Source organism: Protomyctophum bolini, assembly GCF_963924005.1.
Source record: "Protomyctophum bolini genome assembly, chromosome: 19".
Taxonomy (NCBI): Eukaryota; Metazoa; Chordata; class Actinopteri; order Myctophiformes; family Myctophidae; genus Protomyctophum; species Protomyctophum bolini.
Genome location: NC_137880.1, coordinates 25,788,350 through 25,812,592, shown reverse-complemented (window position 1 = coordinate 25,812,592; position 24,243 = coordinate 25,788,350). Strand labels below are relative to the sequence as shown.

The 24,243-nt window shown below is 43.3% G+C and overlaps 4 protein-coding genes across 6 annotated transcripts in view; 2 read left to right on the top strand and 2 right to left on the bottom strand.

Moving 5' to 3' along the window:
* Positions 1–482: 482 nt before the first annotated feature.
* On the top strand, positions 483–2,590 carry LOC308333847 (interleukin-1 receptor-associated kinase 1-binding protein 1 homolog). 2 transcript variants are annotated; one of them, XM_080790353.1, is made up of 5 exons: positions 483–557; positions 796–1,051; positions 1,538–1,619; positions 1,804–1,934; positions 2,232–2,590. In XM_080790353.1, exons 1-5 carry the CDS (start codon positions 488–490, stop codon positions 2,503–2,505), a joined length of 813 nt encoding a protein of 270 aa, XP_080646479.1. In that variant the 5' UTR covers positions 483–487; the 3' UTR covers positions 2,506–2,590. The 2 variants fall into 2 exon arrangements, with proteins under 2 accessions (XP_080646479.1, XP_080646478.1); XM_080790352.1 differs by having other exon boundaries at positions 494–1,051.
* A 944-nt stretch (positions 2,591–3,534) lies between these two features.
* On the top strand, positions 3,535–5,857 carry LOC308333748 (interleukin-1 receptor-associated kinase 1-binding protein 1 homolog). Its single transcript, XM_080790220.1, has 4 exons — positions 3,535–4,102; positions 4,701–4,803; positions 4,955–5,085; positions 5,383–5,857. Exons 1-4 carry the CDS (start codon positions 3,606–3,608, stop codon positions 5,618–5,620), a joined length of 969 nt encoding a protein of 322 aa, XP_080646346.1. The 5' UTR covers positions 3,535–3,605; the 3' UTR covers positions 5,621–5,857.
* Positions 5,858–8,560: 2,703 nt separating this feature from the next.
* LOC308333885 (uncharacterized protein) lies at positions 8,561–18,426 on the bottom strand. Of its 2 annotated transcripts, none has more exons than XM_080790399.1 (7): positions 18,266–18,426; positions 16,602–16,755; positions 14,894–14,986; positions 14,250–14,341; positions 12,874–13,034; positions 10,954–11,070; positions 8,561–9,052 (listed from the first exon to the last, which is right to left on the bottom strand). In XM_080790399.1, exons 2-7 carry the CDS (start codon positions 16,724–16,726, stop codon positions 8,933–8,935), a joined length of 708 nt encoding a protein of 235 aa, XP_080646525.1. In that variant the 5' UTR covers positions 16,727–16,755; positions 18,266–18,426; the 3' UTR covers positions 8,561–8,932. The 2 variants fall into 2 exon arrangements, with proteins under 2 accessions (XP_080646525.1, XP_080646526.1); XM_080790400.1 differs by having other exon boundaries at positions 8,561–8,989.
* A 1,951-nt stretch (positions 18,427–20,377) lies between these two features.
* The window catches only part of phip (PHIP subunit of CUL4-Ring ligase complex), a 63,433-nt gene continuing 59,567 nt past the window's right edge, over positions 20,378–24,243 (bottom strand). The window contains exon 40 of the mRNA XM_080790892.1: positions 20,378–24,050. Coding sequence (XP_080647018.1) covers positions 23,266–24,050 — 785 coding nt within the window. The 3' untranslated portion in view covers positions 20,378–23,265. The remainder of the gene's footprint in view (positions 24,051–24,243) is intronic.

Genomic DNA, 24,243 nt, shown 5'->3' with positions numbered 1-24,243 from the left:
GAGGGCAGCAAAGTGAACCCGGTCGAACCCGTGATTGATACAAATAACGCGCCAGGGAATCCCCAGGGGTCCACCCAGCCTGACCCAGGGGTCCATCCTTCCCCAGCAAAATGCCTTCATCAAAATGACTACAACCACTTGAACCCTAAGTGGCGATGAAAGAAGAAGAAAATGGAACACCCGGCTTGAACCTTGAATTGTGACAAAAAATAAATGTAGGCCCTACCTCGAGTTGCTTCCCAACCTAAAATAGTTAGCCTCGTGATAGTATAATGTCATATTTTGGCCAAATTGTAAAAAAAACAATTCATAGCTATGAGGCTAATAACTCGTTTGTCCCTAAAATGCCCATTTAGAAAATGAATAATATAATCATTAATCTTGGCTGCCATCTACTGACCAACGCAGGCGGACATTCAATCATGCCGTTTAGTCCTTTCAACGGACATGCCTACATATCCCACAATGCAACAGTCTTAATATTACCATGGCAGCAGCGAGAAGTTGCATTATGCCGCAGGCCGCAGCAGCAATGGATTGCCCTACGCGAGTCTTCGGTGCGGTACCCTGTTCTCTCTAGGTCGTCCTCAGACGAGCCCTCCATCGTCGTCTCCAGTCATCCCGGTTCTCCATACATCTGGCCAGTTCGTTGGTACTTTGCGCTCCTGCGTCGTTCTTGAGTACATCCATGTATGTTAGCTTTGGACGTCCTCGTGACCGGTGCCCGTGTGTTGGTTCCCACAGCACTAGTTTACTGGCTGGCAGCTCTTGGTGTCTTTGGCAGTGTCCTGCTAGTTTCATTCTCCTGTTCTGCTGCCTGGAATATGATTTATAACAACAAAGAAGTGGATTTGGAAGGGTCCACACAGCAAATGGCTCAGCGGCACAGTCCCACCGTCACCCGGGAGATTCATGTGTCTGGAACAGCGGAGATCTGTTGTCCAGCAGACCGCGGATCTGTACGGATTACACTGAGCAACAGCAAGGAATCTGTGGACGATGTCACGAACAGCATCACTCGGCGAATCGATTATATTTTACAAACACTCAGGTGAGGAACGGCCCAAAGTAGTTACTAGTTATTAGCTGCTAGTAGCCTACTACAGCAGTAGGCCTACTAAATAACAGTAAGCTACTTATTTAGCACCAGACAGTATAGCCTACAGCCCTACACATAATTTCAGTATACAACACTAGCCTAAAAGTAGAAATTGCACTCTCCCATATTATGCTATAGCCTATTACCAAAAAGTACACGGTCGAGTATTGGGTAGTACTGTATGGGTAAACATTGTGTGCACCTCAATGTAAAATTGTTTATGACCAAGAATGACTGGCTATCCACATAATATAGGCCAAATGTTTACAATTGAGGCATTTAGAAGACTTAATCCAGAGCCATTTACAGTAACCAAGGACAACTTGGACAACACAAGGTAACAGACCTACAACAAATCATGCATAGAAATGGTAATCTATAGCTAAATCAAGAACCTATCATGACATGTATAACTAACTTTCACTATTGTAATTTAAGACAACACAATGTGAAGGATGAGGACATCTCAGTGAGGCGGAATCTCCACAGAGAAGATGATCTTTACCACATGAATGCAGAGGTAGAGGATTTACATAAATTGATCCATGGTGTGTGTGTGTGTGTGTGTGTGTGTGTGTGTGTGTGTGAGAGAGAGAGATGGACAGTTAAGAGTGGAAAAAGACACGGCTACAAAAGTAAAGTAAAGGACATTTTGCTAAAGTAAAGTAGTTCCAATCTTTGTTGCATTTTCTTGGTTCTCACAGGCTACAGCCAGTTTCTCAGACCAGGAGAAGATGGAGAAAGTGTGCAATGTTCTGTTGGAGAAACTGGACAAGAGTGTCTGTGTGGGACAACCACAGTTCTACCATTCTGCAGAGTGCCTGAGTCAACTGAGGTGCGTACGCCTTTGCACTTTCAAAAAATAAATGCAATATGCAACAGAATGAACAGATTACCATTGTGTTACCACACTTACAACTCCTACATCACATTTACAATTGCCGTTGTTTTTGTAAAGACTTACAATTATCTGACAGCTATAATTGAGTGCAGTCACAAAAACAGTAAAATTGAGCTTCATATAAATACAGTACATGTGTGTGTGTGTGTGTGTGTGTGTGTGTGTATATTATGTATATGCCTAATCTCTACATTTCCCTCCCCTCTTTCTGTTAATCATTTGCTCTTCCAGGACCAGTGCCTGTGTGACTGCGGTTGAGAATGCCCAGCAGAAGGCCAGCAAGGTGTGTCACCTGTTGAAACAGAGCCTGGGTCCCCCTTTACAGCTCAGAGAGGAGGAGACCAAGGAGTGGAAGAGTGAGGAGGAGGAAGAAGAAGAGCGGGACAGAAATCTGGGAGGCGCCACCCAGACACGAACCCCCCGCAGACCCACCGTCACCGTCTTCTCCCGTGTGTCTGCAACCTTCAGCCTCCGACAAAGAGACAGACGAGCGGAGAAATCCTAAACATTCACACGCACTCCCACCGAAATGTAATTTACTTACGAAAACCATTTGTATTTTAATAATAAAGCGTTATTGTACAGATCCATTTTTATCTAATGACGTTCTTACATGTGTCTAGTGTCTACTTGGAACAAACTTTGCCTTTAGTTGACATTCAGAGCTAAAAACTAATTCAGGTGCCCACATGTCCCTAGTGCCCACCTTACCAGGAGCACACTTGTCCAGATGCCCTAGTTATTCAGGTGCCCACATGTCCCTAGTGCAAAGATGGTTTTGGTTTACCAGTTGTCCAAGTGGCGCCCACTTATCTCCACCACTAAGTGCCCACATGTCCCTTGTGCCAACTCATCCAGGTCACCAGTTGTCTCCACCCCTAAGTGTCCACATGTCCCTTGTGCCCAGTTATCTCCACCCCTAAGTGGCCACAAGACCCCTTTTTTGGGGGCGGAAGTTGTGGGATTTTGATGGAAGTACAGCTCAAGGAAATGACGTTAACGCTTTACAAATGAGTTTACATTCTCCGTGAATTAAATAAGTGTTGTGATTGGTCCGGGGGAAATAAATCTGACGGATGTTCTGGGCTCTGGCCCGACACTTCCGCCGACACCGTCTCTGCTAGGTTGTGACCAGATGAGTAAGCCTGGGACCGAGGCTAGTGCCCACCTGTCTTGTATTCGTGTGGATCTGCAGGCATTTGTGAGAAAATCTGTGTGTTGGTCTACCCACAAATGCAGATTCAACAATTCACAAGCAGATAAATGCACACACACAAGTAAAACCTTTGTTTTTGTTTTCTTTTTACAAAAGCCACGAATAAATAGTTTTTGCAGATTTTAAAATACATTTTTAAATCATGGGAAGTTGGGAACACAACACATGAGTAAATAATTTTGAGACAAATCTCCACCAGACTTTCCACCTGGGAGGAAAGTACTCATCTTGAACTGCGGAGGGCACTAATACGGAGCAGACACCATCAACACAGCCAGAAAAGAAAACGCAATTGAAGAAGAACATCATTTGAAGAAGAACAACATAACATATTGTTGAATGTTGATTCAACAACCAGTTGTTTACTTGTGGGGAGACAATACGGACATATGCCTCGACCAAAGGAGAAGAGGAAGTATGCATCGAGCTTTAAGTCGGAATGGATGGAGACATGCGACTTTATAGAAGCTAGCCCTAGTGGCAACAAGCACCAGGCGTTTTGCACAATATGTCGGGTCGATATTAGTATAGAACACGCAGGGAAATCCGACGTGAAAAAACATCTAAAGACTGATAAACATAAAAAGAACGTGGAGTCGTTCATCACGCAAGGTGGTCAGAGTTCTTCTGCTGAGCGGGATTTGATTTTTAACAACAAAGTGGAGGATTTGGAGTACGAAGTGTCAACACAGCAAACGGCTCCGCAGCAGATCACTGAGATCAGTCCCACCGTCAGCCGGGAGATTCACGTGTTTGGAACAGCGGAGACCAGTTGTCCAGCAGACCGCGGATCTGTACGGATTACACTGAGCGACAGCAAGGAATCTGCGGACGATGTCACGAACAGCATCTCTCGGCGAATCGAGTATATTTTACAAACACTCAGGTGAAGACCTCAAAAGTAGTTATTAGTTTATAGTACACAAGTACAGTACAGGACAGGACAGGGCTGCCAACATTGGACTGTGACTGAGAATCCAGGGGAGAGGAGGGGGGCAATGTAAGACCCATCTTTAATAATATTACCGTTCATTCAAGTAAACATCTCTGTATGATTGAATGCACTGGGCTGTGGGGGGGTACTCTGGGGCCTCTACTGGGGGTCCTCACCCAGAAACGTTAGTACATATGAAAGTTCCTGTCCTGTGTTCTGGTGAATTTTGGGACTTATAATACCAAATCCAGGGGAAATCAAGGAGAAATGATAATGACAGTGTTGGCAGCCCTGCAGTAAGCTATTACTGTTGGCCTACACCAAATTTCAGCATAGGCTACAAGACTGATCAAATCTGAAATTGCACTCTCCCATTCCCATATTAGAATATATAACGGTCAAGTGTGCACCTCAATGTCAATTGTTTATGCCCACATAATGTAGGCTAAATATTTACAAAGGCATTTAGCAGACCGATCATAGCTAAACCAAGAATATAATATAAAATACATCTTATGTAGGCTATAACTTTTGCCATTATAATTTAAAGACAACACGATGTGAATGATGAGGACATCTCAGTGAGGCGACATCTCCACAGAGATGATCTTTACCACATGGATGCAGAGGATTCCTACCACATGAATGCAGAGGTAGGATTTTTACACAAACTATACATTTGTCGTGTGTATCAGAGAGAGTTGGAGACAGAAAGAGATGGGGTTAAATAATTAGTATTTTACAAAGTTGTAGTAGTTTCAATCTTTGTTGCATTTCAAAGAGAGAATTCCTTGGTTCTCACAGGTCACAGCCAATTTCTCAGACCAGGAGAAGATGGAGAAAGTTTGCAATGTTCTGTCAGAGAAACTGGACAAGATGGTCTGTGTGGGACAACCACAGTTTTACCATTCTGCAGAATGCCTGAGTCAACTGAGGTGTGTTGTGTACACACCTGCACTTCAGAAATCCTGCCTGACAAATATGAAACAGCGGTTCCCATGCTTAAAACTGCTGCATCAAATTTAGAATTTGTGTTCTTGTATTATGATTTAGCTACACTTTCCTTTACAATTCTTGTAAGTGCAGTTGCAATTGCTTTCAGCTACAATTCTTCAGAGTGCAGTCACAAAAACAGTACAATTGAGCTTCATAAATGTAGTTTTATCCTCTTATCTTATGGCCTCATGTCTACATTTCCCTCCCCTCTTTCTGTCAATCATTTGCATTTCCAGGACCAGTGCCTGTGTGACTGCAGTTGAGAATGCCCAGCAGAAGGCCAGCAAGGTGTGTCACCTCTTGAAACAGAGCCTGGGTCCCCCTTTACAGCTCAGAGAGGAGGAGACCAAGGAGTGGAAGAGTGAGGAGGAGGAAGAGGAGAGAAATTTGGGAGGCGCCACCCCCCAGACACAAATTCCCCACATACCCATCGTCACGGTCTTCTCCCGTGTGTCTGCAACCTTCAGCCTTTGACAGACAGACAAGCGGAGAAATTCTAAACATACATACTCACTACCACCACAATGTCATTCACTTACCAAAACCTTTTGTATTTTAACTCATTGACTGGCAAGGAGGAGCTAGACGACATTAGTTTTTCTTTGTTTTGATCGAGGACAAATAATGAGCGCAACAGGTAAGACAAAAGAAAAAGCCTGGCAAGGGGAGAACAGGGGGCGAAATAATTCTGGCAGTGAATGACTAAGAGTTTTGTACAGATCCATTTGTATCTAATGACGTTCTTACATTCAACTTGGAACAAACTTTGCATGTAGTTGACATTCAGAGCTATATGCTTAAAGGAACGGACTGTTATGGTCTCAGTTCCAGCGATATGGTCTACAAAAAGACAATTTTCAAATTATAGTTTTATATTATGCGTATATCTACATTTTGTCATCATTAAACGTTATCAAATATGCTTGAATAACTTGTGTTGACTAGAATTGGAGCGGCAGGGGCGGTATTTCAGTCGCTGTACCACACTGTTGATGAAAATAGAGCTGAGCCAGAAGGCAAAGCTCTCCATCTACAGAGCAACCTTCGTTCCACCAACCTTAACACATGTTCGCCAACCTTAATCCGGTCGTTTTCCGCATGTCGGACCAATGACAGGTCGGAAAAGTGTATGCACCCCAAAGAATAAGGGTCAAGGTTCAAGGTTGTACATCTTGTCAGGTACAGTAAAACTATTCAGACAATGCAGCAGCATATGCATATAACAACAAACAAAGGGATAGAATATTGTGCAAAAAGAGAAAACGGTAAAAAGAAAGTATCATGTGCATGTTTTCCCTGTAGTAGCAAAGATGGTGAACTTTTTGTGAACAACCTCACATATTGTATTAACTGGAAACTGTTGCTATTTGACAGTAAGCCTTGCCGAGCCATGAGGCCCATATGGCAGGAAGAGTCTATAGAAAGGAATACCAGCACTCACTTTTTATCCATTTAGGATTATTTGTTTATTTAAGGTTTACCCCTAGCAGCAGCAGCACACTGCCATGCTGAAATTAATGGAATCCAATGACCAAAACCAAGCAACAATGGTTTGGAAAATCTTCAGCAGTAATGTCAAGGCAACGTCAATAGAATTCCAGCATAACCATATCGCCACCTAAAGCCGATACATACACTTTACAAAAACAATGGAATGAATCTTATTAAAATATTTTTTATAACTCCTTCAAATGTACAATATGTTCACAATATAAACACTGTACATTTAAGCACTCAAACTCATGGTAATGAAACTGAACAGACGAGTACCAGCATTCAGTAAGATACTGAATTTAATACTCTTATGTACAACATAATTACTCCAATTCTCATATCCCAGGCACACAGAGAAAACCTACTTCAGTGAGGACTAGTGAGGGGTTTAAAAAAAAATCGTTCTCAATTGTTTGCGTCTCTGGTTGAGCATGAAGAGCGTAGTAAATTATTTAAATGCAACATTGACAGTTCCATTTAGCAGTAGCAATAGTGCGGCATGAGCTTAAAGTCATACTGTGTAACATTTATTTTAGTGGTCTTTTTGATGATGCCTCCCGTAGCTCTATTGTCATTACATTAAAGAAATGTAGGGTCGTAGCGCCTGGATATTCTGGAATGGAACAAGTTGCCATAAATTATATTTAGCAACTAAAATACATGAATACATTTCCGGTGCTAGATCATTTCTTAACATTTGTGCTTAGTGTTTAGAGAAGTTTAAAAAAACATTTAAAGCTGAATTGAAGTTACACAGTATGACTTTAAATAATGCAAAAAAAAAAAGAAAGAAAAGGGGTGTGCAAATCAAAATAAACAATGATATCAATTAAAATAGCATCCCAGCATCCAAAACATTATCTCTGAGATCTAGACAAAACCCTAAATAAATGAGTGGAGAAACTAAAGGAATTCCTCTATAAAGGTGTACTGCATGATACGATTACACAATGTACATCCTTCCTATACTATGGTCTGTGGCATGTATTTTGGATCAAGATGGCAAAAGGAAAGATCAAAGAGATGAAAGAGGGTTCGTTTATTGGGGCAAGCATGGCACTCAACTGGCTGTGTTGGGGGCATTTGGCTGGCATGGAGTGGTCACTGAAAAGTGGTTACTGCAAATCAATAAAGTTATTCTGAGTGATCATCTTTATCCTACAAAGAACCATTTAGTTCCTAATGGGAATGGTAACATTTCTTTATGTTCGAGAAAAAAAAAAGGTCATCAGAGGTAACATTTCTTTAGGTTCTAAATAAAGGTAATCAGAAGATGAATTGTACTGTATATCGGCAGACAGTGGCAGAAGTAGAGCAGCACTGCTTGGGATGCCAGTTTAATCCCTGGCTTCCCCTGGATTAGTGTAGAAGTGTATACTGTACTTCAGCAAGACCGAACACCCAACTGCTCCAGATGATCAGGCTAGTACTGTAGGTATACCTCAATGAAATGCACATTGTAATGCGCTTTGGGTAAAGGTGCCATTTAGCATTTGATCAAATCTCCTACAGGATGACAATGCCCCCATCCATAGGGTATGATGAGGGGGCATGGCTTGAATAGTATGAAAATTATCCGATTCATGTTATCGCCTTTGCAGTCACCAAATCTCAACCTAATGGGAGTTGTTGGATCCAAACCCTATCCCACGCAAATGATGGATTCTCCAATGGTTAGTAATGATGGATTCTCTAATGGTTAGTAGAATGTGTGTTCCATTCCTTCGAGTTGAGCTCCAGAGACTAAAATCTATGCCATGGCACACTGAAAGCATTGTGGTGGCTTTTGGTCACCCAACACCTTACAAATACGCTTCATGGTGCGTTTTGTTTTCCCTTTCATTTGTCACCAGTCTGTGATAACATATTATATAAATGTATCTTTATACACATATATGTAGGTGTCTACAAAAGGCACTCTGATCTGCATGTTTTGACATACAGGCGTATGAGCGTGCATAACTACGCGTGCACACACATGCACACACGCACGCACGCACACACACACACACACACAGTCAAATCTACTTTGGTGGCTTTGCATATTGTTTCTGTTCACATGAACAGGTGCACATATTGTTATGTCGGGCAGAAACCTTGTATCTCCATATTAAAGTAATAACCTACGTCTGACAGTGTTGCATAAAAGTAGTGAAAAAAGTAGTTTCTGTTCACCAACGACAATATTTAACTACATCCACACATGATACTGTATAATCATATACATGTACCAAACTCGTTCTTATGCGCACGCACACACACACACAGTCACACACGCACAGTTGCGCACACTCAGCGGACCCAGTCATCATCCTCCTCGTCCTCAGGGTAGATCTCACGGAGCCAGGGCTGCATGACAAAGCGCTCTCCATCAAAGTGTGTGAAATACTCGTCCAGCATGGGAATGTCTGGCTGGAAATATCCAACATAGGACCACTTTAAGCACTAGTATGAACCTGCCACCCCTAGTCTAGCTCGGTACATCGTCATATAGGTCAACATTTTAACTTTAACCACTAGTATGAAGTATGAACCTGCCACCCCTAGTCTAGCTCGGTACATCGTCATATAGATCAACATTTTCAAATTAGAGACTTTTAAACATTTAAACGAAATAGCAGATAGACAAGCACACAATGCATTGTTATGCATGTTTAATTGGTGACAACAAAATTGCTGTTAGTATTTCCAATTAGATTTTTCTGCAGTTTCGTAAGGCTAAGGGCTAAGGGTTAGATTTAGGTATATGTACAGTTGTTTAGAAGTTAGGATAAAGGCAGCAGCGTGAAAGGAGACCGCCACACTAGCGCTGTGTTTCCTAAACAATTTGCACAATCTTATTGTCTCCACCAGGCCGAAGGCATGGGGAAAGAGTATGTTTTGCACTCCGTCCGTGTGTGTCCGTCCGTCTGTGTACAGCTAATCTCCAGCACCGTTAACCCGGTCAATGCCAAACTTTGCACACACACTCCCTGGATGCCAACGATGAACCTCTGCCCCAAACTTTCCAGAACGGCCTGTTATAGCGCCACCAGGAGGCCGACTTTTGTAAAACACATTTTTGGATATTACTCCTCCAGATTCTGTCCAAAATTCCCGCAAATCGTTACACAGTATCTCTATAGTCATGGCACTTGATTGGAGAATATAAATATTCTCTATGTTCATATACAATTAATACCCTTTATTTTTTCGCTTTAACATGTTGTTCTCCAATTTCAATGCTTTTACATGTTGTTCTCCAATTTCAATGCAACCAACTGTTAGTTCTAAATTCCAAGCAACCAACTGCCGAGATATTTCTAGGGAGTACAAACTGATAAGTGAGGACAAGGTCAGGAGGCCTCTGAGAGCTATGGGCAGATACCGAGTGTACGTTCTACTACTCGGTAGCTTCATGGTTTCTCAGGAGTTTCACCTTATCAGGTCAAGACTCTTTGCTACATCCATCAATAGGGCCAGTCAAGCTACTGGTTTCGACTGGTGCCTATTCGGCCCTTTGCCAGTTGTCTCCCATTATCTTAAGACCCACCCATCAGCTAATTCTGTGCCTAGATATAAGCAATGAATGTGCATTTATTTTCATGTTGTCCCAACCATGAGAGACGCTGTGTCATCATCACTTGTATACATTTTAACTTTTCTCATCTTGTGCTTAAATAATCCAATCACACCCTTTTCACATTGGCCTATTATAGCGCCACCAGGAGGCGACAACCTGACCTGCCCTGGTGGAGACCTGTGCCCCGAGGGGCACTTTATCTAGTTGTAGGTCTCATCATTCTTAACCTACCACTGTATGTTCTTGCCGTTGTACATACAATCAACCAGTTGACCAAATTGCACATAGAGGCTTGCCGATTTAATACTTTTCACTAAATATCTGAGTTAATTAGGATTTTATGGAAGATGCTTCTGAACACATTATTCTATTGCTAGTTTGACCCTATAACAATGATTGAAATCTTGAGACCTTTAATCCATGCAGGTCTATTCTTTGTGTGATTAGTTCACCCGGAAATACATATGCAATTTTTCAAAATGTTGTTTCAACCTGAATAATTTTAATGCAAAATTACACCAGCGAATATCGCTTTAAAGCCCTTAAGAGAGTTATGGTAAGCGTTATTGCAAAACTAGAATGGTATTGGGGGGCTACTGCCAGTGCCCAACACATGTTTGGCACGGATTCCAATATTAGAACAAATACCTAAATAGAGGGCACACTCTAGAATTATAGTAGAAGATTAAATTGCTTATTAAGACTTCTCTCATTGCATCGACCTGGTTCAGGTCAACAGTACCGTACTGACCTTCATCCCAGTGATCCGCTCCAGTTGTGTTTGGGGGAGGTAGGCCACACGTATAGAGGACGACCCAGGACCGCTGAACAGAACCTTGTAGTGAGGCGTGTTCGCTGCGTTGTTCTCCTGTACAAACACACACACACACAGGGGTTCTTCCTGGAGGCTGAAACCGTGACAGTCAAACGTGCCAATAAAAATCACACCCGTGTGAAGTGAGGGGAGCTAATATATTAAAGTCTAACTCATGTTGCTATGATTAGTTGATGTAATGATGATGTAAAACTAACTGTGTCAAAACAAACATTAAACCTGTATATAGGAGGGCAAAAAACTGTGATATAGTGACATCACAATATCATCCCCTCTCCTAACCCCTCCCTCTTATATCATACAACAACAGCTGTGGGTGCAGCTTCAGTTCAGGTGGATCACCACCCATCAGGAAAACCAGGCATACTTAACCAGTCTGTCTCGCCTCTTCAGACACATTTCCCCTACTTTTAACACTTGCTATTCTCAACTAAGCCACCAGATGCCCTCGGACTGACTGTCCCTCCCATCTACACACTTGCTTCCACTCTTCTCGTCAGTCATAGAGTGACCACCAATTATTCTTTATTGCAATATATTTGTTGTTTATTTGGACCAGAACAGATCAGAACAACGAGTTGCAGTGGGTGATCACGTGATCTCAAACTATAAAGAACAAAAAGAAATCTTCAGATGTGGGCAGTGCCGACAGGAGTGCCGGTGTGTAGTTGGACTTACATTGGTGTGCTGGCTCACTGAAAGAAAACTACTAAGTGAAATGGCTGGAGCAATCGATGGTGGTTCAGTACTATTGGTTGGCTACTGGTTAAGGTACACCAAATTTTGAACCCCATGCTTCAAACAGCACTCCGCCCCTTTTCCCAGGTTAGGAATGACCCATCTCCTCTATACTGCATCAAGTAGGTTTTCCCTAATGTAAACGCCCTCACACACACAAACAGGAACTAGGTCAACTGCTCCAATGAAGGCAGGTGCACAAGCACCGTTGGCTCCCATGTGTACACGTGTGCTGTGCACCTCATTCCCTAATCTAGCCAGAGCATTATAAAGAGACTCCTTTCAACGTTAAAGCCTAGCATTTACTGCAACAATAACTTAAGAGGCTCCATGATCAGGAAAAGAAAGCCGGGTTTATTGCAATGAAAGGTATTGACACAACTCTCCCATGAATAATTACATGGCCCCCACGGCCTTGCCAGTTCCACCAGCTCACTGCTTCTATTCCCTGACAGTTCCCTGAGTGTCAATGTTACTTTGTGTTTCATGTCTTGACGGTCTACTCTCTCATGCGAATCTTGCCGCTGTATTTTACTTTTCTGCTTACCCTAGCACCATCTCCAGAACCTGTTCTGCCTGCCTCACCTGCCTGTTAAAACGTTGGATTCCTGCCTACAACTTATCTGGATTGATTACATGTTGTAGGACTGCCTTCCTGGTTTTTAACGTTGCCTGCCTCATCATTCCATAAGCCTTGTATCTCATTCTGTATTTATTACCCACTATACTGTACGTTGTTGACCAGGGGTTGTTGACCAGTCTACAAGCTCACAATCAGGTGTTGTGAAGCGGTGTGAGCTTCTATATCGGCTATGCTTGCCCAATGTTCACTTACGTATGACATGCCCAGAATGGGGACGCTAGTTTTCACGTGGTTAAAATCCACTAAAGTGCACCTGTTTTGCCTAAGGCTGAATTTGTAGTAGCTGCGACACACTGTCTTTGGCATCATTATAGAGTGTGTAGCATTTGATAGCGCCAGCTAGAACTTCCATAAATGTAATGTCAAAAAATGATACTGTACAGTATACACTGGCTTTGACAGGCCACTTACACCATATAGACAACAGTAGCAAGTACAACTTTTTAACTACTAACCTCAGAGTCAGAATGGGTTTTGTCGATCCACCCTGGAGGTGCTCGGAGCTCGGGGTCCCAGCTCACCACCACCCCAACCACGCTACGCTTCCTCTCCAGCACCACATCCCCCACCCGCAGGAACACAAACGGGGGACGGGGGCTACGCACCTCCTTGGAGGCTAGGGGACAAAATGTGAAAGCAAGTCAGGAGAGCTGCGGGGGTCTAATAAATTATTACGTATACCACAAATGCACTAGTCAAATGTATACTTCATTGTACGACAGCACAAATTGCTCATCTACAAGCTCACAATACACTGCATTCATTGTGATGCTCAATAGCTTTTTTAGCTATTTTTGAAAAGGTTGGGTATAAGATTTGTTGTTAAAGTTATATTCTGATAATAATCATTGCTATACTATACAGAATAACGGTCTCCCCATCTCTTCAGCTCTTTAATAAACAGAACATACATTTTCAGTTAGGTTGCAAATTTCAGCAATTCAGTGTCCATTTATCAGCATCAATTTTAGTCTTCCAGATCCAATTTTGTCTGATCACTTCTTTGTGTCATCACTCCCAATTTCACTTGTTCATCCTGTATGAGTTCTCTCTCCTGATTGGATCAAATTGGTATCCTGACCTGAAAATGTGTTTCTGTTGTTTACTAAAGAGCTGGACAGGAAGACTGCTGTTACTGAACACTCGTATAGCAGGCCCAGCAAAAACGAAATTGTAAAACAATTAGAAGAATTTAATCTAATTGAGAGTCCCATAATGGTATGTAGGACATGAACAGTAATGGCTTTGCATTGATGCAACTGGGTAGGATGATGATCGGCATAGTATTTTCATTCTTTGAATGTTATGTTTGACTGTCAGCTTTCCTCAGACTTTTGAAAAACGTCTCTCATGTTAAAAAACAAACAAACAAACTGTGTTTCACATTAGCCTGATTATCAGACTCTGAAGCTTCTTGAAGCTTGAGAGTAAGAGACGCAGTACACTGAGAGTGGGCGGGGTCTATGGGCTGGATCCAGGCTAGTTTCACATGCCTTAAAGAATATTTTGTTTCTCTCTCTGTTCTAAGAAGAGACTTTGAAAGAAAGAGCTCTTGTTTGAAAATGAGTACGAGCAGATAAAATGTTGGCCCAAGACCAAACTTACTTGCTGATCCCTGTTGGCTGTTCTATAGCAATAATTGCTGTCAGAATATAGAGCTATATTAACACTTTCAACAAAACAAAACAAAAACAACAGGAAAATAACTTGTAAAATCTCTAAGGATAAGATATTGGAATGGCAAACAGGTTTTAGAACACTATTCTTAGCTTCTTTATGAATATTTTGATCGATGCAAAAGTGCCAAACATGTCAGTATGTAGACACAAACCTCCAAAGTATCCTTGAGCGTTGTCATAAAGCATGACCTCTACTGCAACCGACTCGGGTGCCACGTCCTCCTCTGCAAAACCAACCAGCGACCTATAGAGAGAAAAGAAATTGTCACACTGTTTGTATAATACAGTATATCATTACTGTCAGGCAGAAACCTCTTATCTCCATGTTTTAACTTTGTGGGGTTTCTTTTGTAAATGAATATCCTACTTGATCATACTACAGTGTTACACGAAAGCATCAAAAGTAGCAAATCCAACATGGCGTGAAGCAACGTGCTTTGAGCTTGTAGACTACTTTTACTATTTTTCAATTTGAATCCCGAAAAGTAACAGCTTTGGACCAGCTTTCCACCCCTTAATTATTCCAAAAAGGAATACCAAATAAATTATTGTCATGCCGCAGAATCTCAGGCATACAAATCATGTTGTAGCCCAAATATTTAGTTGTATTGAAGCAGAGAACATTCACATTTCTTGATAGATATTCTATTTAAGTGCGTATTTCAATGCATGAGACAGTTAAAAAAATATCAGCCCCTATACACAAAATAAGCAACAGCCCCTATACACAAAATAAGCAACAAGATATATCGGACTCGATCCATGCTACTAATTCACTGAAAACATGTTCACTTACTTGATGTCAGACATCTGCTGCGAGATCCACTCGTTCCATTCTGAAGTGGAACTCTCTACAAACGACCTCCAGTCCTTCCAAATCCTCAGCAACCTGAAAAACATAATACTTAGATAAGATACTGTATATTGATTGCTGTGGGTAAATTCTGGTGTTGGGGCAGTAAGTGTGTTAAAGACAGGATAGTAGGGCTGGGCAACTAACTGAACGACCCTAATCTTGCTCATGAAGGTTAATTAAATAAAAATGTATCAATGATCTAAATTAGATAAGTCTAAATTGATGCCCTGTATTATACTTTGTTATACGATGGTGGCGTGCAAAAGTGAATTATGAGGGCAGTGCGAGAAAGAAAAAGCTAAAAGTCAGATTTAAATAATCGTCCACCCCTTGATAGCTAGATAAATAAATAAACAGTCTGACACTAGACTGGGAATCTGAACCCCTAACTGCAGCTCCCAATGAGCAGGTTGGTGGTGCCTTGCTTGCATGGTGTCCTCTGCCATCAGTATGTGATGTGTGTATGGGTGAATGTAATGCACATTACAAAGCGCTTAAGATAAAGACGCTATAGGGCATATCAGTGGCCGTGGTTTTCTGGCACCACTGAAAAATCTGCCATTCATTTTTCCCAATAGAGATTTAGAAAAATATTTATATAAATTATTTTAAGCCTAGAATCAAGCCATCCGGGATCCTGGTGATTCATGAGAATGGCATTTTTCAGTGGTGCTAGAAAACACGCCACCACTATGAGGGTACCCAGTGGTCAGTGGACCCAATGCCTAACTGCTTGGCACTCAGCATCAAGGGTTGGATTTGGGGTTAGATCAAGAGATGGTTCAAATGCGGAGAACAAATCTCGCATACAGCAATGTGACAAATAGTAGGACTTTAACCTTTAATATAAATGTACAATGTATAAATCAGTGAATAGGCTAGATGCATGAATGTACATCTCGGCCGATACCGACAATAAGCCCATCTGACCTACTTACGTCTACCACCAATGAATATATGAAAGAATATACAGTATGTACAATCAATAGTAGTAGTATCAATAGAGACTGAGACAGCCGTCAGCCAGGTATTTGGTCTACACTACTATCAACAGTGAATATAAGACTGATTAATGAGTAGGATATAAAGTCATCAACAATGACTGTATAGTTTATCCTTATTAACAGGCATCTCTATCTGTCATGGTTCAGTGTGTACAGTACATTGAGTACAATACATGCCAATAAAAAAGGGACAAATCCAAATCAAATTAAACATTTGGAACAAAATAAGATGTTCACCCGACATGACCAAAATGGGGACACCAAATGATGTTAAAAACAATAAGGTTTCGGAGTGTGGGTGTTTACACAATACGTTGCGTTGGTTAGGATTGTGATATGGATATAAAGCTCTGGTTTTCAACCCTTTTCATATCAAGGCCCATTATTTATTCTGCATTTGAGCCACGGACCACCAATTGATGACATCAATGAAACCAAATGGAGCCATAAGGATCCATTTGGTTTCATTTTAAGCTCTCAAGAGTTAAAGATATGAGGGTTAAATATCTAATAAGGGTCCATTTGGTTACCAACTCCCCATCATTTAGCTGGGGACAACCTGGAACCCCCTCAAGGACCACTGGTGGTCCCTGGACCACTGGTAATAGGCTACCGTATCGGGGGGGGGGGGTATACTACCGTACCGCGAGGTGGCGTGGTATCGCTCAGCCGTGGTGGGTCCGGTCCACTTGGAGATGAAGTACTGAGCAGGAACCGCCGAAAGGAGCAGCAGCACCTGGAGCACCGTGGTGGCTGAGAGATGAGGCATCACTTCTCCTGGCTCTGCCTGCCTGTCACCTGGGAAACAATGACGGAACCAATGTAAAGTAAACGAGCATCGCTCACTCAGTGGAAGGGACACTCAAAGTGGGCTCCAGCCCTGCCAGTCATGCAGGGTCCCTCAGGGCATGATTTCTGCTGGATTTGCTATCAATGTCCCAAAATTCACCAGAAAGTTTCTGGGAGAGGACCGCCATACTTGAGGAGTGTCTGAGTCACGCAATGCTAGTTGGCTCAGATCTGTTGTCTGACATTATTTGTTTTGGGAACAGTTTGATTTGTAACATCAGAACTGGGCGAAATACATTTGTAATCCTTTTAGCTGACAAGGCAGCATGGTGTGACTGGTAGAGACATTCAGACACTCCTCAGCTGGTCTGGGGGTCCTCCCCCAGCTTGGGAGGGTCTGGTCTGGGGGTCACTTAAATAATGAAGGGCTATTATTAAAGATGGGTCTTACATTGCTAAAGTCAATTCAAATACATTTCTGTAGGCCTAATTGAATACTGGACCCATCATTTTCTAATGCTAGTAAAGAAAGCACGCCTGAAGTTAGTTAAATTAGAAGTTTTAGAACCACACTGTGGTCTTAGCCACAATTTGCAACTCTAGATCTTTTTATAATGGGATGAATCTAGAGTTGCAATACCCTCCATTGACTCCCCACTCATCCAATTTGGTTTGCGATCTGCTTGTCTTAAACGACGTTAAACTCACCAACATTGCAGCTGTAGTCAAAACTTGAATTATCCTCTTTCAATCTGCCGAGCTTGTTTTTCATAAAAATCCACCGTAGAGAAAACTAGAGATGTTATGATCTACTTTCTGTCAAGACATCCTCTGCAGGTGATTCTTTTTCTAAGTGTTGCAGTTTGGAAGCACTCGTTTTGTTAATGGGTCGCGCTGCTGCCTCCTGCATTATGTGCAAATTCGAAACAGGTGGCACAGAGGGCCGTTCAGTGACATACGCTGAGTGCTTCCAAACTCCAGCACTTAGAAAAATAATCACCTGCACAGAATTTCTTGACAGAAAGTAGCTCATAACATGTCTACGGTGGATTTTTATGAAAAACAAGCTCGGCAGATTGAAAGAGGATAATTCAAGCTTGGACTATGGATTCATCCCATTATAAAAAAATATAGCGTTGCAAATTGCGACCAACTGTGGGCTAATCAATCCTACAATTGTTGACGTCTGGTATGATTAAACACGCCTGTTTGTAAAAAAGCGTTAACTATAATTTCACTTTGTTAATGGCAACATGTGCTTCAAATGAAAAACCTTATCTAAAGTGCACCCTTCATTACATTTGAAAACGACATAAACTACATAAGTTACATGCGACATGAGTTGTACAGTCAGCCAGTCAGTATCTCTACCTAGCCCCACAAGCAGAACCCAAATGTACTGAAGTTTCTGACACTTTTTAGACTCTAAGTCCAATCATAAAAGCTTTCGGAGGGTTCCGAGAGGGGCTATATCTCTACCCAACAACCCGTGATTTACTTACAATTATGTTATCCTTACCTTGGAGTCAGATTATCAAACTATGAACTTTCGGTCAACTATCTGCTGCGCATTGTGTCTGTCTGACTGACTGTGAGGAGCTGCTGTTGTGCAGCACCTGTGTTTACAGGACGCCGGAGAGAGCAGTGACAAGTGACGCGGTTTCAGTTTGGGCTTGGTTGGTTGCAACGACGTCGACTCTGTGGGGGCTATGGGGCTACAGCCCCCATGAAGAATTAAATAGCCCCTTTTAGCCCCCATGAAGATTTTCGTGGACATTTTATATTAACATTACAGACCATTAGACCATTTGGGAAATAAATAAATCTGCGGCGGCGACAGTCCCCCCCCCCCCCCCCCCCCCCCCCCCCCCCCCCCCCCCCAACGCAATTCTGTAGCCTACCCAAAGTACCAGTGAAAACATCAACTTCTTTTTATCCACCGCTGCGGGTGGGGGGGGGGGGGGGGGGGGCTGCGGGGAGGCGGGGCTGCGGGTAGCCCCCATGAGGATCATCAGAACTCCACAGCTCTGGTTGGTTGCATACGTATTATTTACATAAAAACGCGCACTCATGCCACAGCAGCCACACTGGCACCTGGTGTATTTACATCCTATATTAAAATTGCCAAACAATCTTGTCCGTCCAATCGTCGCAGCACACGAGAGAAAGCACCGGCGGACCTGTCGCACGTCGCCACGTCAGGAACAGGAACGAACCGCATGGTGGTGCCGTTCACGGATGTCGCCTCTGGGAGACGTAGTGGCGTTTTGCAACCACAAGATGGGGACCTAGTCCATTAAAACCCATTTTTGCCCCTTCAAGGTTCAGTTGACATTATTATTATTATTATTTAGTTTACTGTATTCCAAAACAAAAAAATAACTATCTGGAGAAAAACAAAAACAGATATGGAAACACAACTGTTTATTACTTAAAATATGAGTATGAACTAACAGGACAGCAGTACTCCCCCTACACACATACATTCTAACTTTATGCTTCTTTTTTTGCATTAACTCTTTTTTTAATATATTTATATAATATATATATAAAAGTATCCAAACTAACAAAGACACCCTCTTCAGTCTGTTTACATAAAACAGATTACAGATCCTCCTCCCTTCCCTGGAACCCAAGAAGCCTCAAATCCCACCGACACGACAGTATGGTGGCTCACGTGCAGCCACTTCTCTCATGACATTTTACCTCTGACCCACACACACACACAAACACACACACACACACACACACACACACACACACACACACACACACACACACACTTTTGTGACATGTTACAACAGCCCAAACTCAGGGTCAAAGCGTAGGCCAAGCAAAGATGCAGATGGGAAAGTTATAAAAATCTGACTCCAGCAGCCTTTATGAAAGCTATTAAAAATCCCAAGCTCCTCGCTAAAGAGATCACCCATGATTGATGGACTTATAAGGGTCATAATTACGGAGAGTGAAGGAAATCTGACCTGGTTTAGCTGAGATCAGCTGTCTTAACTGTTGAAAGAAGTGGTTGATATTAAGTACTGTAGGTACTGTACGTGGTGATTTTAAAGCAGCAGGCAAAGGTGTCTGATAGCACGTCCCCTGTTCTAATGCATTGATGCTAATGCCTAATCTAAGCTTCGTCGTACAACGGTTGTGTGTGGAAACAGCTGATATACAATAATGTTATGCTCCATTTCACATTGTGCGATGGAGTATACATTTACTGTAGCTCAATAAATAGTGGGCCTAAAACACCATATCCTGTTCACTTTATCAAACATGAGCTTGTATCCTACTTATGAGAGACTTCAATGAGATATTTGTGTAATACACCATATACATCCATGCATACACCAGCATACTGTACGTTTTGTTAGCATGGTGCTGCTCACATTATTTGTTCCCGGGGATCCGAAAATGAGGCAAATCTGTGTAGAAGACTTTGACCAGTTTATGATTTGTGTTCTGGAGAATACTACTGTATGTCGTGCATAAAAGAAAACAGCCTCATCGTTAAGTAAAAAGAAAAGAAGAAAAACATTGGTTAAAAACAGCGATACCGCAAAAGACCAGCATTTCATAACACGACAGCACGTAGTATCATCAAAGGAACACATGAGATCGAACAAAAGACTGTTCCAGCACAATATAATTCACCTCACTGACCTAACATTGTCTGTGCACGACAGAGACAGCGAGCCAATGAAACAAGTGGATATTGTTAAAGTGAGAGTTGTCACACTAGGGCTGCAACTAGCTATTTGCTAAGCAATTATTACTTACTTTTTAGATTATTCAAAATCGAATAATCAAAAAGCATATTTAAGTGAGTTTTGCGACATATCGGCTCAGTATTTTAGAATAGTTTTGACCGTTTTTCAAACTTAACCTTTCGCCTACAATGTCGTCAAAATATGGATAGATTATTAATCAATGATTTCATTTTATTATCAATTAACAATTATTTTCTATAATCTATTAACTGTTGCACCCCTATTGACAAACCAATCGCTGTGAGGACAGTACATCTTATTTAGAACAGATCCACAACACATTAAAAAAAGCCACGTTCTAAACTTCAGTGCCCAAGGACAGAATTTGGCATTAACAAAAACCCCATAACAAGAACAAAAACGACGATACAACAGTTTGAGATAAATGTCGAATAATATGTGACAGGAAAGAGTTACTTGACAAGGGCGGAGAGTTAGCCGAATAGACGACGTGAGTACAGAGATAGCACCATCATTCTGTCGTCCAATAGCCATCCCAACTCCCAGGGTTCCTAGACTTGCAAAGCAAAGCAACTGTGCGCATTTGTCTGAAATGAACCGTGATGAAATGAAATGAATAGCACAAATGTAAAAGCAAATTGTCAGGAGGATGCCATCTTTATACACTTGGTCCATTAAGACATGTGTGTGTGCGTGCATGGAGTGTGTGTCAGTGTTAAGAGTGATACGTGTGTCTCCATCAGACAATATATCGCCCGTCTCTCTCACCGACAAGTGGAAACAGGAAGTCTGTGAAGCCCAAAGTAGACAACGAGCATTCGAATGACAACAAAATAAATGTGTCAGAGTAGACAAAGGCACACAATCAGAGACATGAATATAAGACCTGTCTCCCTCTCCAGTCCGCCAAACAACAACTTCAGTCCAAAATCCAGTAAGCTCCAGTTTTATCTGACTCGTTCCTTGTTGCTCCGGTTCAGGCATGAGAAAGTGCTATAGAACATCACATGCACAAACAAACTGTGTGTGTGTGTGTGTGTGTGTGTGTGTGTGTCATGACTGCAGACATTTTCATGAACATTAAAAGAAAATATGTTAAAATATACTACAATTGCATTGATGCCTCAAAGCTTGCCCACACGGAGCTCTGCTTCGCTGTACCTTAGGTTTAAACTCAGGATAGATTGGTTATAGTTGGAGATTATACTGACATGAATAATGGTACGTTTACAACAACAGTAAAATCTTCTCTCTTTTTTTCTTGATCCGTTATAAATACATGTCTTTGACAGGTTTCACAATGAACAGAACTGTATGCCACTGTTTGCACGCTGAGAAATGAACGACGCACACCCAGTTGTGTTAAAACACACAAACATGCCAACAGATAAACACCAGTCAAATGCACACACTCTGCACACGCACCGTCGCAAAACACTGACTTCGCATACAGGCCTGCACTTGTGGTGGATGCACGCACGCACGCACGCAGTGTCGCGCACGCACACACACACACACACACACACACACACACACACACACACACACACACACAGACACAGTCACGCACACATACACTCATTAAAAGACAAAGGCACAAGGTATTGCTAATGATCAGGACCCATTAAAACACAGTCTATTCAGATGTACGTACAAATCACCCTTTCACCCATGCATTCTTCTCATCACAGTAAAAACAGTTTGGAGAGGAGAAAACGTTTCTCTCTCTCTCTCTCTCTCTCTCTCTCTGAATGACATGCTGAACATCGTCTGACACCCCCCCACACACACACACACACACACACAGTACACAAAATCTCCAGATCTGACAGTACCCAGCAAGGTAGGTACACCATTTGGTATTTCAGCAACAAACAAACCACACTCATATTATCAGCACAGAGGCTTGGCCAACTTGTAAGACTTCCACGAAGAAGAAGGAGAAGAAGAAGGAGAAGGAGAAGGAGAAGGAGAAGGAGAAGGAGAAGAAGAAGAAGAAGAAAGACAAGACCAAAAGCCGCTTACAAATCTTACAAAAGCAGAGATGGCGTGTATAAAAACAAGAAGAAAGAAAGGTGTGAACACAGAAAGACGTGTCAGGGAACAGACCACCAGACCAGCAGTCTTATAGGTCTCGAACAGTTCCAATTCACAAGTGTCCAGAATGTAGGAAAGGCTCTCAAAAGATGGAGCGTTCATCAGACTCCAACTCGCGTCTGTTTTCCCAGTTCGTCGTCATGTTCGTCGATGACCAGGCTGACCACAGAGAAGGCCCCGAGTGCCTACGCGGGAGGGGTCCAACATGGACCAATAGCGTAGGAGGACGCAGAGTGAAGCGATGTGTAGCGGCGGCGTGGTGGCTGGGGTCAGGGGGGTCAGGGGTCACGGCACTAAGTCTATAGTTGTGAAACCTTTTTATGTCACTGCGGGTTTTACAGCAGCAGCCAGACCGGTGGCACTCCACCCACGTAAGCCTGGTTTATAGTTGGTTGCGTGCCGGTGACGTCTACAATCTCACAACTTGCACACACACACACACACACACACACACACACACACACGTAAACACACACACACGTAAACACACACATACACACAGAAACCAAACCACCAAAAGTGACCTCAACCCAGTCCCACACTCCTCTATCCCATGAACCGAACAGACGAATATATCTGTCTCTCTGCATCTGTTCTGTTCTGATCTGTTCCGTTCCGGCCCATTCTGACCATAGCCGGGCGGCACCGAAGACCAAATGCACCTTAACATGTGTCTTAAGTTTCTCTGTTACCAGCCAATCAGGTTGGCTTTGGCCTTGTCGGTGAGCTTGCGGACACGCCCCTTGGAGGAGGTGCCGAAGGTGATTGACGAGTCCTCGAACAGCAGCTGCCTCTGCTCCTCCTCGGAGTCCTCCTCCATGTACCAGGCCGACCGCCGGCCCCGGTTCCGCGTGCGCATCGAGCCCCCCGACCCGTCCTCCCCACCCTCCTCCCCGTCCCCCTCCTCCCCGTCCCCCTCGTCCTCGTCACCCTCGTCCTCGTCCCCCTCCTGAGGAGACGTCCTCCTGTGGGGGCGGTGGCGAGGAGGTGTCGTCTGAGCGGGAGGCGACAACACGCTCTCCTCGGCGGCCCGCCTGGTGCTCCGCCTCCTGGCCGTGGAGGGGTCGGGCGATTGGGTGGCGGGCGGCGGTGGAGGAGGAGGAGTCTCCTCGGGTCTGTGCAGCCGCGGCCGGCCGCGCCGCCTCGGCGGAGAGACCACCGCTTCCTGCGAGGCGGAGGAGGAGGCTCTGCCCTCGTCTTCGCCCGTGGATTGGTCGAGTTCCTCGTCGTGGTCGTTACCCCTCTTCCTCGTCTCCTCCTGCTCCTGCTTGCTCTTCCTGCCTCGCTTCTTGCCCGGAGGTCGGCCCCGGGGTCGCGGAGGGCTCACCGGGGTCGTGACCTCCGGAGGGCTGGGCGGCGGTGGCGGTGCGTCCACTCGGGGTCTCCGCCCCCTCCTGCCCACGCCCAGGGTCATGTGACCGGTGTGGCCGTTCAGCTGAGGCACGCTGTGAGGCGACAATCTGGCAGGGGAGCCTGTGGAGACATATATGAGTGGCTATGTCAGTCACGTGTGTTCGTCCAAGTCAAGTTCAATGCATTCACACGATATAAGATATGATTCTTCCCTCAGGTCAGTTCAATGTAAGCCTTTGTAAAGTGCTCTGGCTAAATTTATACTTTTATACTTTGCCAATCTCATTCTGCGCTGAAAACGAGCACGTCCACA

Bases quoted from the DNA above. Each gene is read 5' to 3' on its own strand.
- LOC308333847 (XM_080790352.1), top strand. From the start codon at position 693: ATGTTAGCTTTGGACGTCCTCGTGACCGGTGCCCGTGTGTTGGTTCCC. The intron at 1,620-1,803 runs GTAGAGGATTTA...TGGTTCTCACAG, and splicing joins TTTACCACATGAATGCAGAG to GCTACAGCCAGTTTCTCAGA. The intron at 1,935-2,231 runs GTGCGTACGCCT...TTGCTCTTCCAG, and splicing joins GAGTGCCTGAGTCAACTGAG to GACCAGTGCCTGTGTGACTG.
- LOC308333748 (XM_080790220.1), top strand. From the start codon at position 3,606: ATGCCTCGACCAAAGGAGAAGAGGAAGTATGCATCGAGCTTTAAGTCG. The intron at 4,804-4,954 runs GTAGGATTTTTA...TGGTTCTCACAG, and splicing joins CCTACCACATGAATGCAGAG to GTCACAGCCAATTTCTCAGA. The intron at 5,086-5,382 runs GTGTGTTGTGTA...TTGCATTTCCAG, and splicing joins GAATGCCTGAGTCAACTGAG to GACCAGTGCCTGTGTGACTG.
- LOC308333885 (XM_080790399.1), bottom strand. From the start codon at position 16,726: ATGCCTCATCTCTCAGCCACCACGGTGCTCCAGGTGCTGCTGCTCCTT. The intron at 13,035-14,249 runs GTTTGTGTCTAC...TTTGTCCCCTAG, and splicing joins CGCTCAAGGATACTTTGGAG to CCTCCAAGGAGGTGCGTAGC. The intron at 11,071-12,873 runs GTTAGTAGTTAA...GTGTTTGTACAG, and splicing joins AAACCCATTCTGACTCTGAG to GAGAACAACGCAGCGAACAC.